General features: G+C 40.8%; 2 protein-coding genes across 2 annotated transcripts; both read left to right on the top strand.

The window, feature by feature from the left end:
* Positions 1 to 3,028: 3,028 nt before the first annotated feature.
* Positions 3,029 to 3,619, top strand: LOC138899779 (uncharacterized). The gene has a single exon (XM_070186470.1). It carries the CDS (start codon positions 3,029 to 3,031, stop codon positions 3,617 to 3,619), a length of 591 nt encoding a protein of 196 aa, XP_070042571.1.
* Positions 3,620 to 16,479: 12,860 nt separating this feature from the next.
* On the top strand, positions 16,480 to 23,899 carry LOC117274388 (uncharacterized). The gene is made up of 5 exons (XM_033653655.2): positions 16,480 to 22,042; positions 22,122 to 22,250; positions 22,339 to 22,914; positions 22,990 to 23,181; positions 23,254 to 23,899. The coding sequence occupies exons 1-3, from the start codon at positions 22,012 to 22,014 to the stop codon at positions 22,809 to 22,811; spliced, it is 633 nt and encodes a 210-aa protein (XP_033509546.2). The 5' UTR covers positions 16,480 to 22,011; the 3' UTR covers positions 22,812 to 22,914; positions 22,990 to 23,181; positions 23,254 to 23,899.
* Positions 23,900 to 24,244: the final 345 nt, after the last annotated feature.

The following is a 24,244-nucleotide window of genomic DNA, read 5'->3' as shown; positions in this document are numbered from 1 at the left end:
GATTGAGCCAAGTGGGCAGAAAGGTAGAGAGGGCATAGGGTATTAGCCTTCAATTGGGAAGATTTGTACCAGTAGCTTCGGGAAGAAAGCAGGCCAGAGTGTTTTTCTAGTACGGGTGAGAGCTCAACACAAGAGGACAAAATCGTCAATGGAATAGGAAAGTTATTCGTGACCATGATCGAGGAATGCTGTGACGAAGTTGATATCAAGACACCTACCATTCGGAATGCCGAACCATGAGAGGACTTGCAGAATTGGACCGCCATCCCGTCTTTGGTTCGCCAGGAGTCTTGGTAGTGTGGAATTGTAAAACTTTTGAAAAGAGTGCACGGTCAATTGAAGCTTGAACTGTGTCTATACTTTTTGGTCATTCGCCTCTTTGAACGCTTAGATGTTCCTCTTTTGATGAAATATAAAGAAATGCTTTCTTAGAATTATTGCAAACTTATTTATCGCTTCATTTATACTTAGTTTTTCTTTTCAGTAATCAAAACGAAAAAAACCCGCGTGCCGTGATTATGACATGTAATGAAACCCTTGAGTAAAGCGATCAAGATTATGAAGAATACTATGAAAGCATGATGCTAGATAATCTCCCACAAAAGATCGAATAACTAGAAAGCTAGAAAAAACCTAACCTTAAGGAGACAGACGTGGTCAACCTAGGAAATAAAGAAGACATGAAAGAAACCCGAATAAGCATCCATCTGGAAGCAGAGGAGAAAGATGAATTGGTCGAGCTCCTCCGACAGTACATTGACATGTTCGCATGGTCTTATGATGACATGCCTGGGTAAAGCACTGACATCGTTTTGCATCGATTCCCTATTGATCCTGCTAGACCGCCAGTCAAATAAAAACCCAAAGTTTAAACCATACTTGAGTTTGAGGATAAAACAAGAAGTAACCAAGCAAATAGAGGCATAAATAGTGAGGGTCACCAATTATCCCAAATGGTTGGCAAATATCATCCCGGTACCAAAGAAGGATGGGAAGATCAGGATATGTGTGGATTATCGAGATCTTAACAAGTCCATCCCGAAGGATGATTTCCCTTTACCAAATATGCATATCCTCATCAACAACTACGCAAAACATGAGCTGCAGTCATTCGTGGATTGTTTCGTCGGGTACCATCATATCCTGATGAACGAAGAAGATGCAGAAAAGACGTCGTTCACTACGCCTTGGGGAGTTTACTGCTATAAAGTCATGCCATTCGACCATAAAAATGCTTGCGCTACTTACATGAGGGCTATGACAACCCTATTTCATGACATGATTCACAAAGATATTGATGTATATGTAGATGACGTCACCATCAAGTCACAAAAGAGTTCAAAACATTTGGACGATCTGAAGAAGCTTTTCGAATTCTTGCGGAGGTATAGTTTGAAGTTGAACCCTGCAAAATGCACATTCAGAGTCCCTGCTGAAAAATTGCTAGGTTTCATCGTAGGTAGGAAAGGGATAGAACTAGATCCTTGAAAGATCAAAGCCATTTGCGTATTCGAAGTCCCTGCTGGAAAATTGCTAGGTTTCATCGTAAGTAGGAAAGGGATGGAACTGGATCCTTCAAAGATCAAAGCCATTCAAGAGTTGGCACCGCCTTAGAGAAAGAAGGATGTAATGAGTTTCCTTGGTAGGCTAAATTGCATCACCCGTTTCATCGCCCACTCCACAGTAATTTGTGAACCTATCTTCGAGCCGTTGAAGAAGGATGTCGCTACAAAATGGACAAAAGAATGTCAGAAAGCCTTCAACTAGATTATGCAGTACTTGTCAAATCCACCAGTATTGGTTCCTCCCGAGCTCAGGAAGACACTGTTGTCATACTTGTCCATCTTGGATAATGCGTTTGGATATGTGTTGGGACAACACGATGAAACCGGAAGAAAGGAACATGCTATCTATTACTTAAGCAAGAAGTTCACACCATGTGAGGCTAAATACACTATGATAGAGCGCACTTGTTGTTCCTTGACTTGGATCGCCCAGAAATAGAGGCATTACATATCATCATAAATCACACATTTAATATCCCGGCTCGACCCGCTCAAGTATATCTTTCAAAAGTCGATGCCTAAAGGAAAACTAGCCAAATGGAAGATTCTTCTCAGCGAATTTGACATTGTGTACATAACATTGAGGGCCATCAAAGGACAAGCCTTAGTTTATCACCTTGTAGAGAATAAATTGGAAAAGGATTATGAACCACTCACCACATATTTCCCAGAAGAGAAGGTATTGTTCGACGAAGCGGCAAATTTTAAAGGAGTAGGAATTGGGGCAGTCCTAATTTTAGAATCAGGACAGCATTACCCGGCATCAGCAAAGATAAGGTTCCCTTGCACCAATAATACGGCTGAGTACGAAGCATGTATCCTCGGGATTAGGATGGCGGTTGACATGAACATCAAAGAGCTTTTGGTCATAGGGTATTCGGATCTATTGATACATCAAGTTCAAGTAGAATGGACTACCAAGAACGTCAAGATCCTACAAAATGCGCATTCAGAGTCACTACTGTAAAATTGCTAGGCTTCATCGTAAGTAGGAAAGGGATAGAACTGGATCCTTCAAAGATCAAATTTATTCAAGAGTTGCCACCACCCAAGAGCAAGAAGGATGTAATGAGTTTTCTTGGTAGGCTAAATTCCATCAGCCGTTTCATCACCCAGTCCACAATAATTTGTGAACCTATCTTCAAGCTGCTGAAGAAGGATGCCACTACAAACTGGATATGCCGTTCCTCCCGAGCCCTGGAAGCCACTGTTGTTATACTTGTCACTCTTGGATAATGCGTTTGGATGCGTATTTGGATAACACGATGAAACCGGAAGAAAGGAACATGATATCTATAACTTAAGCAGGAAGTTCACACCATGTGAGGCCAAATACACTTTGATAGAGCACACTTGTTGTGCCTTGACTTGGATCGCCGAAAAGATTCAGGCATTACATGTCAGCATACACCATGCATTTAATATCCCAGTTCGACCCGCTCAAGTATATCTTTTAGAAACCGATGTCTATACGAAAACTAGCCAAATGGCAGATTCTTCTCGGCGAATTTTACATTATGTACATAACATATAAGGCCATCAAAGGACAAGCCTTAGTTGATCACCTTGCAGAGAATCAAGTGGACAGGGATTATGAACCACTCACAACATATTTCCCAGACGATGAGGTGTTGTACACCGAAGAAGAAATTGTAGAGTCATATCCAGGTTGGAGAATGTTCTTCGACGGAGCGGCAAATATCAAAGGAGTAGGAATTGGGGCAGTCCTAATTTCAGAATCAGGACACCATTACCCGGCATCAGCAAAGATAAGGTTCCCTTGTACCAATAATATGGCGGAGTATGAAGCATGTATCCTTAGGATTAGGATGGTTGTTGACATGAACATCAAAGAGCTTTTGGTCATAGGGGCTTTGGATCTATTGATACATCAAGTTCAAGGAGAATGGACTACCAAGAATGTCAAGATCCTTCTATGCTTGCACAGTGTAAAGGAGTTATGCAAGAAATTCATAAATATCGAGTTTAAGCACATTCCCATAACCCAGAATGCGTTTGACGACGCCATTGAAACCTTGTCATCCATGATTTAGTATCCAGATAAGAATTACATCAACCCTATCGATATAGAGATCAGGGATCAAGATAAATATTGTTTTCATGTAGACAAAGATCCATATGGTAAGCCATGGTACTACGACATCAAAATATTCCTTGAAAAAAGAAAGTATCCGGAGGCCGCTGGCAAATCACTTTTTCCTCAACGGAGAAGTCGTGTATAAGAGGACCCCAAACTTGGGTCTGTTAAGATGTGTAGATGTCGTCGAAGCAACCAAATTGCTAGAAGAAATATATGCAGGAACATGCAGACCCCATATGAATGGCTTCACCTTATCCAAGAAGATTCTAAGAGCCAGATACTTTTGGATGACCATGGAAAAAGATAGTATCCACTATGTGAAGAAGTGTCACCAGTGCCAGATCCACGGGGATTTAATCTAGGTTCCGCCTAATTAGTTAAATATAATGGGTTCGCCTTGGCCGTTTTCCGCTTGGGGCACTGATGTGATTGGACCAATAGATCTCGCTGCATCAAATGGGCACCGTTTTATCTTGGTAGCCATTGACTACTTCATCAAATGGGTCAAAGCTTCTACGTACAAGGTCGTCACAAAGAAAGTAGTGGCAGACTTTGTCAGTAACAATATAGTTTGACAATTTGGGATACCCAATTCAATCATCACTAACAATGCGGCTAACCTCGACAGTGATCTCACGAGGGAAATTTGTAAGGATTTTAGAATTGTCCACCGCAACTCTACAGCCTACAGATCGCAAATGAATGGAGAAGTTGAAGCATCCAACAATAACATCAAAAGGATTCTGCGAAAGATAGTGGACAATCATAGGCAATGGCACGAGAAATTATCCTTCGCCTTACTGGGTTATCGGACCACCATGAGGTCATCCACTGGGGCAATGCTATACATATTAGTATATGGCACCGCAATTGTGATACCCGTAGAGGTCGAGATACCATCTTTAAGAGTCATTCAAGAAGCCAAGTTAGACGACGTAGAAAGGATACAGGTCAGGCAGGAGCAACTCATGCTCATTAATGAGAAGAAAATAGATGAAGTATGCCATGGTCACTTATATCAAAATAGGATAGCCAGTGCATTCAACAAAAGGGTGAAGCCTCGCCAGTTAATATCGGGGAAGTTGGTTTTGTAGAAAATTTTCCTTTATCAAGAAGAAGCCAAAGGAAAGTTCGCACCGAATTGGCAAAGTCCTTATGTGGTCTACCGAGTATTGTCTGGAGGTGCTCTGATCTTGGCATAGATGGATGGAAGAGTCAGCACGAAGACTATTAACTCAGACGCCATCAAAATTTACTTTGTTTGAAGACAATAGAGTTAGGTTTTGGTTGTAACAGAACTACATTCGACCTAATTTCCCCCGGAGGGATATGTAGGGTCCGATTTCTCTCCCTCTACTTTCTTTTGTAATAGAAGATCCAAATATCATCTTGTATCTACTCGGAGCTATACCACGACTTGATTTCCTTTGGAAGGAATACGTAGGCAATCCTAATCGAATCCAGTCATGTTTTGTAATTGAACTACATTCTGGCCTGATTTCATTTGGATACATAGGCAGTTTGAGTCAGACTCGGCCACTTCATTTTTAATCTCATCATTTTGCATCTCTTGTAATCGAACTACATTTTTACCCGATTCCGTTTGGATACATATTCGGCCTGAGTCAGGCTCAGTCATCATCTTCATCATATTATTCTTTACCATTACCCATGAACTACGTTCAGACCTGATTCTGTTTCGCATATATAGGCAACCTGAAAGGGTTCGATCATAACCCTAGGAAATCCTTGTAATGCATTAGTTTAGATTAGGATGCAATTGTAGCGGCAAGAGTCCATGTCTTCGGGAGCATCTTGGAAGATCAACATCAACAAGACAGAGTGTTTCACAAACAACATTCGCATTCGAGGAACTTTCGAAACATGTCATGAACTGGAATGGAGTCATTTTCCATGAAACAAAAGATTTTTCAAAATGTTTTCTAAAGATATCATAAATCGCTCCACCTACCGAACTTCATGGCAGAGCCTCATCAGGAACCGGCAAAAACCAGAACTACGGTCGACACAAACCAACACCCCCCCTGCTAAGAATTTTTCTTTGAATGCAAGGCCAACAAGACACAAAGAAATGTTGGGACACACTAGGGCAATGACAGATCTGCCACTCTCTCATAACTAGCATCCCTCTTTCCTTGTTCAAAATTTTCCTTATATAACTAAAAACTAAATCTCAGATCCTTACAGGTGTCTCATAACCAGGCCGCTGACGCAGATGAGGCATATTGTATATAGCAAACTGTCTGCTCAATTGAACTGAGCATGTTGTATATAGAAAGATGCTACCCCCGCTAACCGGAGCATATTGTGTATAGTAAACTACCTGCTTAATCATTTAGAGCGCCCTGTACAAAATAGAGTCATCGGCTTCACCAATTGAGGCCCTGTATATAGCAAATCCCCAGCTCAATTTGTCGTAGCGCCCTGTATAAATCAAGCCATCAGCTTCGCCAATCGAAGGCATGTATATAGAAAACTATTCGCGTCTCCAACGTGTGCAATTTGCACCACCACTCTGCCACTTCGGAGATCAGAATAGATAGCTGCAAACCATGTCAGCAACGTTACGCCAATCAACAGCAGCAATTCAGTTTCGCAGTCAAAGTACCTCTTGGGCATGCTCCTTATTTCTGTATTTTTATCTCGAATGTTTTGACGTGTTGCTCATGCAACATACAAGCATGATTACATTTTTCAAGACAGATACTCCCATCATGCGGAGACACTTTACACTAATTGCAACTTCTCCCAGCAAGTGGAGATGCATTTTACATTTCAATACGACCACTCCCATCACGCAGAGATACTTTATATTTCAATGCAACTTCTCCCAGCAAGAGGAGATGCATTTAACATTACAAGTCAACTACTCCCATCGCGGGGAGATACTTCCAACCCGAGGAGATTTAATGCTCTGATAGATGCAAAACGGTACACAGCCCGGCTAACAATCGAGTCCAAATTCAAGTATCCTATCATCCCAATCCCAAATAACGGCTAGTCGGCTGCCAGGCATCATCATTCATGCATCATTTACATCACATCTTAACATATTCTGCATTGCAATATATGGGTATGTGTGTATTTCATTTTTGCAGGAACAAACATCGCAACGTGGAAATTCTTCTAAGCAGCAAACCAAGCTACAACGCTATGAGGGACAACAAACTCATAAGCGGGCCAAGGATCCTAGTTCAAATTCAAATACGATCAGTGGAACTCTAATTCTTCAAATCTTTAAAATCAAGCCGCAACTCAAAGATACCATGGGTACCAAGTCTTCCATCTTGCGGTATCGTCATAATACAATATTGGGAAAATTCCTGCGAGCATCACCTGCCCAAAATCTTTGCTCCAGAACTACATGAGACCTAATCCTCGTTAAGCCTGAGATATTTAAGCAATTCAAAGCCAAAATTCGTCCCCGACTCCCCAAAAATATTCCTGGAATCCTTCTTAACTCCTAATCCAACAACTCATAATCTTCCTTGATCCACATGCCATTCCTGCAATGTATGCCTAAAAGTCACGTCAAAATTGGCCTTATTTCAATATCTTTGCCCGAAAATGCTTTTATCCTCTCCGGTCAAAGATGGGCAGCTGTTGACGGCCAATTTTGACCCTCCCTTTTAAAATTAATTTATTTATACTTAATAATTTGCAATGAATATTTTGAAAATATTTTCAATCAATAATACCTATTTTACAAAATTAATTAAGTATTAGTAGTTTTGAAATTAATAATATAGTATTATAATTACAAAATATACCATACTTCCCTCCTCAAGCGCAGAATAGCATCTCCAACTGGTACACCCATTCTGCAAGACATTCCGTGTATCCAAAGCTATTTCTCCCTTTCCTCCAATACTATCCCGCAGACCTGATGATATCATAGAAACTTTCCCAAGTATTCTTCACACTCTGCTACAAAATTCTGGTCTTCAGCCACACAACGAACCCAAAATCCGTAGACACCGCGCTGACATCCTTGAACCCATTAGAACCACTATTGATAGTCACCCATTCTGACTTGGTCCCGAATATAATCAAGCTCCATCGCTTTATTAGCACATGAACACTCCCAAAGAAGCAACCAGATTAATTCTTTTCCTTGTACATCACATCCACAAGATGCATAAACTCCGAGTCTTCCCAAAACCTTCACCTGAATCCATAAGGTGAAATATAGCACACATTCATCCAGTTCTTTGCTCGAATTACCCCTGATGTTTCTTTTCTTAGTCATAAATAATCCACCAATGCACCGATAACGAGAAACGACACAAGCAGATAACCACACGATCCAATCGTAGATGGTGGGCTCCCCCACTTAGCTTTAAGCTACCATCACATAATGTAGAACCCACAAAGATTCCTCCTTCTCAATTACCATGATCTTGCATCGTCAACCCGCCACATTTCTTGAAATATCTGGTTAAACTCTGTATGAAAATTCTGAATTATCAGCCACAATCGCATATTCGACCTTATGTCGAGTAGTAAGTAGAACTCTTCGTAGAAACTTCATCAAAAGTAACACAACCGCTAACCTGCCCATAGGAGATAGCCCACCTATGGAATTCCATAACGACACCTTCCAACGACACTGCACTGGGTACCACTACTATGAAATCAGTAAACCCTCCTAAGCCCATGCTCGTTCACCGGCTATAATAGTCCGTTCATTCCTCACAGACATCAACGGAAAGTCCGACAATACATTCCAAACTCGAAGTCACGTTACACCGCTTTTCATTTCAAGCAAACTCCTCTCTGCCATATTCAATCTTCCTCAGTACAGTAGCCACCATCCCAAATAAAATTCGTAGACCAAGTCACTTTCCACCATGATTCCCAAATCGCTCTAAACTTTCTCAAGACACGTGGCTATCCTACCACAAATTCTATATGGTACTCAACCACTCCCACTTTGGTTAACCCATCTCCTTAAGCAACTTCTCGGCCTCTGTTGTTCATACTTGACCTGCTAGCAATTCAATCACCGTGAGACACCTCCCACCATGACCTTCCTCGTCCTTCACTACCCAGTACCGCCTCAAATCAAAATCCATCTTTGTAGCAACTGAACTAATAAATTGCTACCAACTCTAAGCCTCCTCACAGATTATCTTTCCCGAGCCATCAGCATTAGAAGCACCGATTCGATTCTGAAATCGCTACACACCGCTCTAAAGAGAGATACTAAATATCTCTATACATCAGAGTCTAATAAGGATAAGGAAATAACATAATACAGATAGAGGGGGACTCTGAGGTCGACGGATGCTCGCAGATATACCTTGAAGTCTCCACATACGGGCTAGCTCATTGGTACCTGATCTGGTAGGAAGTACCTGGATCCGTACCAAAAGATATGCAGAAGCATAGTATGACTACACCACAACGGTACCCAGTAAGTGCCAAGCCTAACCTCGATAGAGTAGTGACGAGATTAGGTCAGGGCCCTACTGGAATAATAAGAAAACAAGGCGGAAGATATAATGATATAATGAAATGACAGAGAAGTGTAACAATAGAAATTCATAGAAGGTAACAACGCGGAATCAAAGAAGACAATTACAACACGTAAGGAAACAAGAATCTTACAAGTTAAGGAACAACAACAACAACAATACAGCAAATAGAGGAAAACAACAAGGGCACTCCCGAGGTACAGCCTCGTAGTCCCAAAAGTAAATATCTCACAATGGCATGATAGAAACCTCGTGCAAAATAACAACCCCCACGGCAGAAACCTCGTGCTACCATAACAATCTGCACGGCAGAAACCTTGTGCCACTATAATAATCCGAACAGCAGAAACCTCGTGCCACAATAACAATCCGCATGGCAGAAACCTTGTTCTACAATAACAATTCGCATGGAAGAAACCTCATGTCAAACCAAACAATTATCTCAAAAAAATCACAAAAACTGACACAAAACAACTGAAACAAGGATATTACAAGCAAAGAATCCTACAGTTAAAGAATGAATACGAAATTAAAAAAATAGGTAATTCAACTAAGCATGTTGTACAAATTTCAAACAAGAGATAAGACACGTAGACATGTGCAATTAGGCTAAACATGATGACTACACGTGCTAGAGTTGCTCAGCTAAGGAAATAAAATGAAACTACCTGGCAAAAATGGATTTTTAACATTTAGCCTGAGTACGCACTCATCACCTCGCGTACACGGACTTCACATATTGCAAATTACCATAATAGTACCAAATCCTAAGGGGAATTTCCCCCACACAAGGTTAAACAAGTCACTTACCTCAAACTTCGCTCAATCAATCAATAAGAAGGCATTTCCCTTGATGTTCCAACTCCGACTGGCTCGAATCTAGCCAAAATAATTACATACTATAAATATAACTATAAGAAACTAATTTAAATAATGAAACTACGACTTTAGCAAAGAATTGAAAAATTGCTCCAAAGAGTCGACTCGGGCCCACGTATCAGAACCCGACCAAAATTATAAACTATGACGTAACAAACGTTCGTCTTCGAACAAGTATAGAGGCATACCTGAAGTGGTGAAAAGATGAGGATAACAGCTACGCATATCATGCTCAGTCTCTGAAGTTGCCTCCTCGACTAGCTGACCCCTCCACTAAACCTTCACTGAAGAAATGTTCTTCCACCTCAACCTTCAAACCTGGCTGTCCAAAATGGCCACCAGCTTCCCAACATAAGATAGATCCTTGTCCAACTGGAAGTCTAACACATGATATGGATCGCCGTGATACTTATGGAGCATGGAAACATAGAACATTGGATGAACTGCAGAGAGACTAAGTAGTAGTGCAAGTCTGTAGGTCACCTCTCCAACCCTCTCAAGGATCTCAAAAGACCCGATATACCTAGGGCTCAACTTGCCCTTCTTTCTGAACCTCATAACACCCTTCATGGGCGAAACCCGGAGCAAGACCCACTCCTCAACCATGAATGCAACGTCGCGAGTCTTCTGATTTCCATAACTCTTATGTCTGGATTGAGCTGTACAAAGTCGATCCTGAATCAATTTAACCTTTTCCAAAGCATCCTGAACCAAATCTGTACCTAATAACCTAGCCTCACCCGGCTCCAACCAACCCACCAGAGACTGGCACCGCCTACCATACAAAGCCTCATACAGTTCCATTTGAATGCTCGACCGATAACTATTGTTGTAGGCAAACTCCGCAAGTGGCAAGAACTGATCCCAAGCACCCCAAAATCTATGACACACGCATGAAGCATATCCTCCAATATCTGAATAGTGCGCTCGGACTGTCCGTTCGTCTGAGGGTGAAATGTTGTACTAAACTCCACCCGAGTACCCAACTCATGTTGTACATCTCTCCAGAACCGCGATGTAAACTGTGTACCCCGGTCATAGATGATAGATACTGGCACGCCATGAAGCCTGACAATCTCGCGAATGTAAACCTGAACCAGCTTCTCTGAAGAATAAGTAGTCACCACTAGAATGAAATGAGCTGACTTGGTCAATCTATCCACAATCACCCATACTACATCGAACTTCCTCCGAGTGTGTGGGAGCTCAATAACAAAATCCATAATGATCCGCTCTCATTTCCACTCTAGAATCTCTAACTTCTGAAGCAATCCACCAGGCCACTGATGCTCATACTTCACCTATGTCATTCTTCATTCTCCACTATGTCATTCTTCATTCTACTCCACCAATACTGTTGCCTCAGGTCCTGATACATCTTCTCGGCACCTGGGTGAATGGAGTACCGCAAACTGTAAGCCTTCTAGAGAATCAACTCACGCAAACCATCTACATTAGGCACACATAGCCTGTCCTGCATCTGTAATACACCATCATATCCAATAGTGACCTTCTTGGCATCACCGTGCTGAACCGTGTCCTTGAGGACAAGCAGATGAGGGTCATCATACTGACGCTCTCTGATACGATGATAAAGAGATGGCTGAGAAACCACACAAGCTAAAACTTGGACAAGGCCTGAACATCCAAGGCTAAAGGCCTCTCTGCTACTGGTAGATATGCTAAGCTACCCAAGCTCTCCGCCTTGCGACTCAAGTCATCGTCCACCATATTGGCCTTCCCGGGATGATATAGAATGGTGATATTATAATACTTAACCAACTCCAACCACCTCCGCTGCCGCAAGTTAAGATCCTTTTGCTTAAACAGATGTTGTAGACTTTGGTGATCGGTACATACCTCATAAGTGACACCATACAAATAGTGTCGCCAGGTCTTCAAGTCATGAACAATAGCTGCTAACTCGAGATCGTGGACAGGATAGTTCTTCTCATGCACCTTCAGCTGCCTAGACGCATAGGCAATCACCCTATTGTCATGCATCAACACCGCGCAGAGACCAATGGGTGACGCACACAATACACCGTATAGGACCCTGAACCAATAGGCATTACCAATAATGGGGTTGTCATCAAAGCAGTCTTGAGCTTTTGAAATCTCTCCTCACACTCCTTGGTCCACTTGAACGGAACTCCATTCTAGGTCAATCTGGTCATAGGTGTTGCAATAGACGAGAAACCCTTTGCAAATCGACGGTAATACCCTGCCAAGCCAAGAAAACTCCGGATCTCCGTAGTTGAGGATGGTCTAGGCCAACTCTGCAATGCTTCAATCTTCTTCGGATCTACCCTGATCCCCTCACTCGATACTACATGACCCAAAAATGCCACTGAATCTACCCAAAATTCTCAGTTCGAAAATTTCGAATATAACTTCTTTTCTCTCAAGGTCTGAAGCACAGTCCTCAGGTGCTGCTCATGATCCTTCCGGCTCTGGGAGTACACCAGAATGTCATCAATAAATACAATGATGAACGAGTCAAGATAGGGCTAAAATACATTATTTATGAAGTGCATGAATGTTGTCGGGGCATTGGTCAGCCTAAACGATATCACAAGGAGCTTCTAATGACCATATCGAGTCCTGAAAGCAGTCTTCGGGATATCTGGCTCCCGAATTTTCAACCGATAATAGCCTGAACGCAAGTCGATCTGAAAGAACACTCTGGCACCCTGAAGCTGATCAAATAGATCATCAATACGTGGAAATAGATACTTTTTCTTTACTGTAATCTTGTTCAACTGGCGATAATCAATACACATTTGCATAGAACCATCCTTCTTCTTTACAAATAAGACTGGAGCACCCAAGGAGACACACTGGGACGAATGAAGCCCTTATCGAGCAACTCTTGCAACTGTTCCTTTAACTCTTTCAACTCTATTGGGGCCATACGATAGGGTGGAATAGAAATGGGCTGAGTGCCCAGTAACAAATCAATACCAAAGTCAATATATCTGTCGGGCGGCATGCCCGGAAGATCCACTAGGAATACATCTGGATAATCTCTCACAATCGGAACTGACTCGACGGTATGAGTATCAATGCTAACATCCCTCACATATTCCAGATACGCATCACACTCCCTCTCAACCATCTGTTGAGCCTTTAGAAATGAGACAACCCTGCTCGGAACATAATCTAAAGTACCTCTCCACTCTAATCGCAGTAGACCTGGCATAGCCAACATCACCATCTTGGCGTGACAATTAAGGATATCATGATAGGGCGACAACTAGTCCATTCCCAAAATAACACCGAAGTCCACCATACTAAGCAACAGTAAATTAGCTCTGGTCTCAAACCCACTAAATACAACCAAAAAGACTGATACACACGGTCAACAAAAATAGAATCTCCCATGGGTGTAGACATATAGACAAAGGAACTAAAAGAATCATGGGATATAGACAAATACGAATCAAAATAAGATGACACATAAGAATAAGTGGTGCCTGGATCAAATAAGACTGATGCATCTCTATGACAGACCAGAATAATACCTGTGATGACAGAGTCAGATGCAACTACCTTTGTCCTAGCAGGAAGAGCATAGTATCTGGCCTGGCCTCCCCCTCTAGGGCGACCTCTACTAGCTCCACCTCCACCTCCAGCTAGCTATGCGGGTGGAATGGTAGCTGGTGCTGTAACCATAGCCTGAGGACCTGGTGGAGCATACGGTGCATGAGTGTTCTGTGGAGGTGCACCCCTCATGAGTCTCGGGAAATCCCTCACCATATGACGAGTGTCACCATACTCAAAACAAGCTTTCGGAGGACGTGGCTGTTGTGGCTTGCTCGGGCCCGATCGGCTAGACTGGCCGCTAAAAGCACCCCATGCAGGAGGTATACTAGACAATATTGGTGAATGATAGGGAGCCAGGGGCCTAGGAGTGGACGGGGTACCGGAGGTGGCTGGAAGTGCTGAATGAATAGGGCGACTCACATAGCCCCTACCCGGACGAGCTGCAGTTGGGGAACGAGTACCATTATATGTACCAGACTCTCGAGACCTCTTGGCCTCTCTCTCCCGAGTCATCATACCCTCCAATCTCCTAGCAATCCCCACTACCTCTCTCGGGCCATGCTAAATATGATACTGGGGTTGAGCCCTTCGATAAATCAACGAACCCGCTCTCGAACAGTAGTCACCAAGGCTGGGGAATGCCTAGCCAAATCACTGAACCGGACCGCATACTCTGACATTATCATATAACCCTGGCATAATTGCTCAAACTCTGCGCCATGCATCTCTGAGTCTCTAGGGCACATAATCCCTCAAGAACATATCTGAGAACTGAGTACAAGTGAGTGAAGTTGCCTCGGACGTACTACCCAACTCATATGCTCGCCACCACGGATATGCCGCTCCTCTAAGCTGGAACGTAGTGAAAGAAATGCACTAGACTCCGTAACACCCATAGTACGAAGGATATGGTGGCACTCCTCAAGAAAACCCTGGGCATCCTTTGACGCCAAGCCACTGAAAGTAGGAGGGTGGTATTCATTGTACCTCTCAAGCCTGAGATGCTCCTCCTCAGAAATTACTACCCTAATCTCGGGCTGCATTAGGGCTACCGGATGCATTGGTATGACCTTAAGAACCTGGTCGACCTAGACCCACTACTCTGGGGTATGGGCGGCGAGAGTCTATGCTCCTCCCCCGGCCTGAGATGTGGCAGGAGCGAGTGGTATCAACCCTGCCTGAGCCAAAGTGCTGAACATGCTCAGAAACAGGGTGAGAGTCTCCTGGAGGGCTGGTGCGGTAACAGGCATCTCAGGTGCCTGCCCTCCAACTGGAGCTACTAGTGGCTCCTCTGTAGCAGCTCATGTGGGTGCTCTGGCTGCACCACGTGGATGTCCTAGACCTCTACCCTGGCCCCGGCCTCTCGCGGCTCTAGGAGGGGGCGCGGGTGTCTAGTCATCCAATCCAGATGTACGTGTCCTCACTATCTGTGAGAGAATAGGAAGACAGAAATTTAGAATTCAAAGTCAAAATTTTGCACGATAAGGAATCAAAGAACTGAAGTTTTTCCTAATAGTTCCATAACCTCCCGAAGATAAGTACAGACATCTCCATACCAATCCGCGAGACTCTACTAAACCTGCTTGTGACTCATAATACATATGAACCTAGAGCTCTGATACCAACTTGTCACGGCCTCGATTTCCCTCTGTAGGATGTCGTGACGGCACCTACTCTCTAAGATTAGGTAAGCCTAACAAGTATGCGGAATAACTGAAATATTAAGCCAAATCTCAAAACATCAACACCTGAAATAAATAAAAACTACAATTCAAGTAATAATAACTCCCAAAACCTGGTAGATATAAGTCACAAGCTCTAAATAGAAATGCTAAATATCTCTATACATAAGAGTCTAATGAGGATAAGAAAACAACATAATAAAGATAGAGGCGGACTCCGAGGTCTACGAACGCTGGCAGATATACCTTGATGTCTCCACGGACTAGTTAGCTCACTGATACCTAGTCTGGTAGGAAGTATCTGGATCTGTATAAAAAGATGTGTAAAAGCATAGTATGAGTACACTTCAACGGTATCCAGTAAGTGCCAAGCCTAACTTCGGTAAAGTAGTAACAAGGTCAGGTCAGGACCCTGCTGGAATAATAAGACAATAAGGCGGAAAATATAATGATATAATGAAATGACAGAGAAGTGTAACAATAGAAATTCACAGAAGGTAACAACACGAAATCAAAGAAGAAAATAACAACATGTAAGGAAACAAGAATATTACAAGTTAAGGAACAATAATAACAACAACAACAATAGAGGAAATAGAGGAAAACAACAAGGGCACTCCCGAGGTAGCACCTCGTAGTCCCAATTAACTAAAATAAACTATAGATTTAATGACTAATTCAGAACCCATAAACTTTAAACTTTAGATCCTCCTTTATGACAACTCATAGCAAAACCCATAACCATGATACAACATCGAACTAAATAGATCCCACAATCTTCTTCCGAGGAGGTTCGTCCTTAATATATATGCAAAAAATGAGCACTTTTGGTCCTAATACATTAAGGACCATTTTTATCATTTTCTTCGTGACAACAATGACTTTTCTCATTAATTAAGATATCGAGAAAATGCCAATGTGCCAAAGAATAGTCAGTTGATTCAGCAATAGACGTAATTAGTTCAAATGTAGAAGTTAGGTCATAAAAAGTAAATTAACTTTGACAATATTAAATGACGAAATAGACATTCAGTTGAAATACAATATTGTTAGTTAATCACTAACAAGAATAATATTCTTAAGTCGGAAAAAAAATTGAATGTGCTGCTAAATCGTACTAAAGCTCAGCTCCCATTAGGATCTGGTTTTATTAGGATAAACTTATTGTTATTTAGTTATGTTTTGTTACTAGTTATTTAGTTTGTTGGAATAAATCTGATGCAAGAACTAGTCAACCATAAACTTAGGTAACAGACCACAATATTAGGCAACAGAATATGAGTCCTGAAATTCAGCAACAGACTTGCGGGTTTTTAGAAACAGAATCAGTTATGATTTGTACAAATGGAGCTTGGGATTGACAGGATAAAGGCAGAGAAGATAGAAAATATTTCTTATGTATTCGTTTCAATTCTAGAAATAAGAGTGGACTGAATTTCAGTTTCTATTTTACTGTTATCTTCTTTCCTTCTTTACAACTTAAAATTTGTGTGGAAATTCATGGTGCAACAAACAAGGCCGCAGCAAAAGTTTGCCTTGGATTCTTACCACAAAGTTCATTTGATTTGGAGTTTACGGTTAAAGTAGTTTCACAAGATGGAAAGGATGAGATTGACATAGTCAAGGCTCAACAGTTCATTGATCACATCCTACGAGGGCATCAGGAAGTGGGACAACATCTTTTCAAGTCACAACAAAAATATAAGGAGCGTCATGATAAGTATTGAATAAAGGGAAGTTTTCAGGAGGGTGACCTAGTTTTGCTTCAACTAGGCAAAGAAAGGTTGAAAGGCGAAGGCAAAAAGCTCAAGCGTATCCGGTATGGTCCCTTTCAGATTTTAAGAAAAATAAAAGATAATGTTGTTCAACTGGAATTGCCTACTTATATGAAAATGTGTTCAGTTGTGAATGTTGATAAGTTAAATTTGTTTGAGCCATCATTGCTTGATGATAAAACAACTGATATGCTTCCTACAATTGATGATTTAAGTACTAGCAAAGAATTTGCTCTACCAGAAGACTCCATATTAGAGAATAAACTCATTACTACTAGGCGTAGTGCTCATGAATCGTTTCGCATTAGATTAAAGGGACAACATCCTAAGTAGCTAAATGGTTCCCGAAAGATACTGGACAAAACTAGTTTCCCCATCTTCAGTTCAACTGAACCATCAAGAGGTGGTTCTTCTCAATGAAGGGGAGTAATGATCTCAGACGATCTGGTTTTATAATGATAAATTATTGTTATTTAGTTATGCTTTGCTACTAGTTATTTAGTTTGTTGGAATAAATCTAATGTAAGAACTAGTCAACCATAAAGTTAGGTCACATAAAACAATATTAGGCAACAAAATATGTGTCCTGATTTTCAGCAACAGACTTGCGGATTTTTAGGGACAGAATCAGTTCAGATTTGTATAAATACAGGAGAAAGACAGAGAAGATAGAAGATATTTCTTATGTATTTATTTCAATTCTAGAAACAAGAGTTGACTGAATTTATGTTTCTGTTTTACTGCTATCTTCTTTTTATCTTTTTTCCTTCTTTGAAACTTAAAATTTGTGTGGTAGTCTTTCATCTTTGGAAACTCTGTAGTAAGCAGATCAAAAGCTCAGCTCCCATTCTTGGATCTTCTATCCCCAACCCTTTACAGACTGATATCATGTAATACCCGATTAGGCCTTTAGTAGAATGTTGACCCAAATATGGACAATGTACTTGTTGGAGGAAACTACACAATACTTACGTAGGCCTAAAATATTGCCCGATTTTATCTATTCGAAACTAGTTATAAAATATACTTATCCCACCAAAATTAATTATCCATATATCCACTTTTTTAAATCACGGCGGGCCCATTTTTTTTAATTTCTCTATCGTCATCTTCTTCATTCCCAACCCTAAATCTTTTTGTTCTTCTAGTCAACCCAAAACTCTCATGCACTTCAAATCACCAATAAATGAACTTAGATTTCAGCACGTGCTCTATAGAGGTATTTTCAAATTAAGGAGATAAAAAGTATATTATAGTTTATATAGAGATCTGCTTTCCTATTCAAATAATATTTTTTTATTATTAATTTTTTCGTGTAATATTAAAAAATATACCCCATTATTAAGAACAACTAAGAAATTATTTAAGAATAAAAAAGTGTACGAAAGAAAAAGAAAAATGATTGGTAATAGTTAATACTGCTAATGATTCAGCAAACATAAAGATATAAAAGTGGAATGCCAAATCAAACTTTTTACTCTTGAAAATAAAATTTATGGTAGATAAAGTTATAAAAACAAGAGATGAACTAATATTAAGAATCAAAATCAACATAAAATAAATTATTTTTTATGTTAAGATCAAATAATTAAATCTTTCAATTAATTATTTAGCAAATGAATCCAATTCAATTATTTTTTAAATTCATCATATGAGTAAAATTATTTTTCAAGTAAAACAAAACTCAAGGTACATAAATTTATTCCACAAAAAGAGCGTTAGAGATTAAAAAATTAGATCCCAAAGTAAAAAAGATTAGTGTAGTATTAAGAATCAAAAGGCCATACAAGTGTCTGAGAAAACACAATTAAAACTAAATCTTGAACAAGAACAAGTTTTCAAGATTATATTATAAAGAGTCGACTCTGGAATAACAGGATTATTCTTTGTAGATGCCTCCGAAATTGAAATAATATTTCTATGCCATACATTAATTGAAAACGTTAGATCAAGAGGTATGATACTGTTAGCAATAATAATAAGTGGTGTGCTAGCAACGATTTTATTATGAGGTTGTACAACTCACTTTAGATTTGATATACCTTTTCAAACAACTGAAATAACAATCACAAATATATCAAAGCATAGCAGTGGTGCTAAATTTACAAAGAAAACAAAATTGATAATATATGATGAAGCGCTTATGGCTAAGCGTCAAATGATCGAAACAATTGCCCTGAGTTTTAGAGATATATTGAATATCAATGAACCATTTGGTGGAAAAGTAATGGTTTGGGAGGTGATTTCCGTCAAGTACTATAAGTAGTTCTAAAATCGATGAAAGCAGAGACTGTAAAAGCTAGCTTGTCAAAAATATACTTATGGCCTCAAATAAAAAAGATTCAAATGATAAGAAATATAAAAGTAAGAACAACTTCAGCATTCAGTGACTTCTTTCTTCGTGTCGGAAACGAAGAAGAGCATCCAATAAAAGATAATTTGATTCTTCCAGAAGATGTGGTCATCAAGCCCAATGGTAATGGTAGTACATTTAATAAGGAAAATATTTTCATCATTAGATTAAAACGCAATTTGTGCAAATTACATGATAAAAATTAAAGAACTATCTTAGCTAGCAGAAATAAATATGTTGATCGACTAAATAAAAGATTGATTGCTAAGTTTCATGCTAAAAATAAAATATTTTTCAGTTTTTGACTCGGTAGAAGATGATGCCAACAATTACTACCAAGAAGAATACTTGAACACTTTAATACAAATGACCTTCTACCATACAAGTTTGTTGTCAAGTTCATTATTTCTTACATGTGTTAGTGTTACCGTATATATAATAGACTAAGTTAAAATTGATTTTCCATTGTATATATGTTGATTTTGAGGAAAAATATGGCTGTCATGCTACTGAAAAACTTAGATCCCTCGAATAGATTGTGTAATAGTACACATATACTGTATAGAAGTTTTGAAAATAACATCATACATACAGAAATTATGATACTGGTCAATGTGTTTCTAAGTATGTGTTTATCCCCGAATTCAACTTTCGTCTTCCGAAACCAAATAGTATCTTTTTATACAAAAAACATCATCTACAAAGAAGTGTTCGGTAAGATACCATCACATTAAACACTTTTAAACTACAATACATAATTATCTAATTAACATGACTAGATTGATCATTTGTTTATGTTTTGATGATGTCCTTTTATTTTGAATTCACATATTATGCTAATGTAATAATATTTTTTAGCATTTAGATGATTGTTGTATTATTATGCATAAAATTTCTTTCATTAATTTTGTTGTTCCTTCATATAAATAAATATTTAAATCATCACGTACCATTATTAACATGCAACACACGTTCATAGATACTAGTCAGATAAAAAGTCTATCAACTAGAATATTTTTAAAACTATGGTGGTCTATTTTTTGTGCTTGGTGTTGTGAGACATTCTTTTTTCCTGTCATGTTGTCCAAACACCTACAATTTGGGGCAGGTGAGTGTTTATCCGAAAAACAGATAAGGGTACGTGGTAAAACATGGCACAAATCGTAAAGAGAAGTATGAATATCTTATATTGACTGTAAAGAATGAAATACAAACAAAGTTGAATGGGACATGACTTATGGATAAGCAAGATGAACCAATTTATAAAGCTAAAAAGGATAATCCTTCAATATGGGAGCGTATCAACAGTATCTGAGTTATAGTGTATTAGTTCCTTAACAGTTGGATCCTTACAGAGATAATAGCCATCCCTCTTATAGTGGAGGGATCCTACTTTAGATATAATTAAAAATACATAGTGGGGAACCCTTGATAAATCAGTTTTTCCCTTTTTTCCGCCTAGATTCTCTCCCTTAGTGCGGTTGTAATGGCTCTTATCTATGAGCTCGATATTGACTCGAGCTTGATATTGACTCGAGCTCGATTTTGACTCGGGACCGGTATTGATTCGGGCTCAGTATTGGTCGGTCTTTGGCTCTTAAGCTCGATAACGTTGTTTCGCATCATAGTTCAATTTGGATTCGAGCTCGGTATTGATCGGTCCCTGAAACTCGAAGCTTGGTAACCTGGCTTCGGATCTCATCCTGAAATTATGAAGATTCTCTTCGGTCCATTATATTCCTATCTCGCCCAGTCGTACGAAGGCTGAAATCAGTTTTGACTGTATACAGATAGTCCCCTCGTTTCTCGAGAAGGAAGTGGTGAGAAACGACGTGATTTTCCAACGGCACTATTAGATATACACTGACGTTTGCATCGAGTTCTTTATTTGTGAATCTATGATTTTCACTGCAAAATCTCCCTTTAAAGCACCTAATCTGGTCATCTTCTTCTACCTTCAACCTTCGAATCCAAATGGCTAAAACATCAAAAATCATTCCTTAAAAAGAAAAAACTTCTTCTTCACGACCCGCCGCCGACAAAACACCGGTGGAGCCACAGCCGGAGGAGTGTGTTCCCGGGGGTGTATTCTTACTTCTGATTTCAAGGTCGATAAAGCCTCGCCGGTTCCTGGCCGAAATGAACCAGTATCGAGGTATATGTTCTCGATAACTAAGGGACACCTCGAGCAGCTGAGGAAAGATTGTAACTAGGAGAAAATAAAAGTGATAATCCCGGCTCCCGAAGAAGATATTACTACTTATGTGAAAGGGTTTTTAAGTGTGTATACTTATCCTTTCACATTGGGCCCCCTCGACCCTGTCGTTATCGATTTTTTTTGCCAATACCAAATAACCCTAGGCCAAATCCATCCTTCTTTTTGGTGGATCGTTATTCTGATCCGCTTCTTCGTGAACAAAATCGAGGGGATGCCTTTCACCCTCGACCACCTTATTAGACTGTACAGCCCCCGCCTCTATCGAGGTGGGTTAATAAAACTCCAGTGCCAGGTTACCAAGGTATTGTTCTCGAGCATAGACGAGGACAAGGATTGAGGTTGGATAGGCAGGTTCGTTCGAGTGAAGACTTAGGACCTAATTCCGGCCAAGAAGATGCCATTTCCCGAGGAATGGAACATGAAGCGTAAGTGTAATTCTGCTGTTATCTCCTATTATTTTGCCCCTTCGTTTCTTTCTCACCAATATCCCCTTTTGTGATGCAGCGTTTTCTTGGATGCCTGGTGCAAATCCTAACCTTAAGAGCTGGGTACGGGATCTAGCTTCGACCTCTACATACGCCGAGCGCTCGTGGCGTGATTTTTCAAAGGGCCGATGGGAGGCCAAAAATCATGGTAAGCCTCTTTACCATGTCTTTGATAGTTCGAACAGAATGTTTTCCATTAACTTAACCAATTTTCTTATGCGTAAGCTTGGGCAAAGATGCGGTTATGAGGCCCCCGTCTGGTGAGGAAGAGACTTCGGCCCCAGTTCCGAAACTGGCAAAGGGCAATAAGAGAAAAAGGGCCTCTACTTCCGAGGATCCAGAACTTAAGACAAGGACGACTCGTAAGCTAAGGAGGAAAATAATCCCTTTGACCGAAGAATCTGTTCGGCGTCTAAGGGATGAAGACGATGACGATGAAGAAGAAGAAGAAGAAGAAAACGGCTCCATACTGGTGGCCCGAGTGAAGAAAACCATCGATGCCCTAAAGGCAGATGAATCGATGGTGGTTTATGAGCCTCCGCCTCGAACTGAAGGGATATCGGAGAATAATTGGGGCAAAGTCCCCGGGTCATTGGAGACCGAGGATGCCTCCCATCGAAGTCAACAAATGGTGGATATATCTGAGGGGTCGTCCCTGAACCTCTTCGAACCAAGGTTTTGGGGCCCTCGAGGTAGACGGGTCTCATGAGGGAGAGGAACCCTTCCGTGATATGTTTACCGGTATCGAGGATGTTGCCGGCCCTAGTGATGCATCGGGTCTTTTCAACAAAGTGCAGCAGGCTCTGAATCGGGTAAGCCTTAACTCACTTCGTTGGTACCACCTTCATGTTTTTTCTTTTCTAACTTCTTTTCTTCTTTCTTTGTAGGCCTTAGCGGTTCATCGAGAAGCATGTTCTCGGTCTTGAGCTGAGCTGTGTCGGTACGAGGCCGACCTCTGACGGGTCACGGAGGAGAGGAATGCCCTTAAACTCCTCTTCGGGCAAAGGGAAGAGGAAATAAAGGACCTCCGAGCTGAGTTGGCCAAGGCTCACCAAGATCAGACCGATCTGACCGAGCAGGTAATGATAATATTAAAAACCCATGGGCTCGATACTGGAACAGCGGCTAATATTTCGGTCTCACATCTGCAGTAGAATTTTGAGGTGATTGGGCAGCTCCGTGAGGAGGTCGATGTGATAAAGGCGGAGTCCTTGGAGTGGAAAGAAGGTATGGACCTCCTTGCTATAGAAAAAGAAGCTGCTCGATCCCAATTATTATCGGTCGAAGGTCAACTTCAAGGCCTGAAGGAGAAAAGCTCGGTTCAAGTAAGAAAAATAGAGGAGCCACGAGGCTCGGTTGGCTTCTGAACTTACCAAGGCCGAAAAAGCAAAGGCAGATGCGGATGCATTTGTGGCCGTTTATCGGGCCGATGCTGAAGCCACTCAGGTACAAGAGAGAGAGTTGGCCGAGACCGCTAAAACTCGAGCATATTGGGTTGCTGAACTCGCCAAATGCCAATGTCTGAGGGAAACCCTCGAGAAGATCCATGCTCGAGGCTTCGATCTTACCGAAGAGATAAAAAAGGCTAAATAACTTGAAGCCGATGCTGGAGCCTTGGCCTCCGATGATGATGATGATGATGGGAGAAAGAGCAGGTCTGAGAGTGGGGAGGAGCCCGATGGAGAAGAGACTGCCCCTCGAGATAATTAGGGTTTTTCCCATTTTGATATTTTGTGTAGGGTCCTGATCGGACGTTGTAAATACTCTCATATATATAAAGATCTTTTCCTTTCCCGACTTGTCTCTGTTTTATTTTCTGCCTTGTGAAGACTTTGTTTCATTCATGCCTTATGAAAGTTTTCATAAGTTCGAGGCTTTAGGCAATTTGATTGAATTCGGACCTTGTAGTCTTTATAACTGAGTGCTTGCTTGCTCGAACTCGAAGTATGAGTAGCCTTTAGGCTTTATGGTCGAGTGAGTGCTTTTTTCAGAATAATTATTATCCCTTAGGCTTAATAGTCAAGTGAGTGATTACTCAAACTCGAAGTAAGATTAGCCCTTGGGCTTTATTGGTCGAGTGAGTGATTGCTCGAACTCGAAGTAAGGTAGCCCGTAGGCTTAGTAGTTGAGTGAGTGATTGCT

Source organism: Nicotiana tomentosiformis, chromosome 10 (genome assembly GCF_000390325.3).
Source record: "Nicotiana tomentosiformis chromosome 10, ASM39032v3, whole genome shotgun sequence".
NCBI lineage: Eukaryota > Viridiplantae > Streptophyta > Magnoliopsida > Solanales > Solanaceae > Nicotiana > Nicotiana tomentosiformis.
The sequence above is the reverse complement of the archived record's forward strand: the minus strand, read 5'-3'. Positions and strand labels throughout refer to the sequence as shown.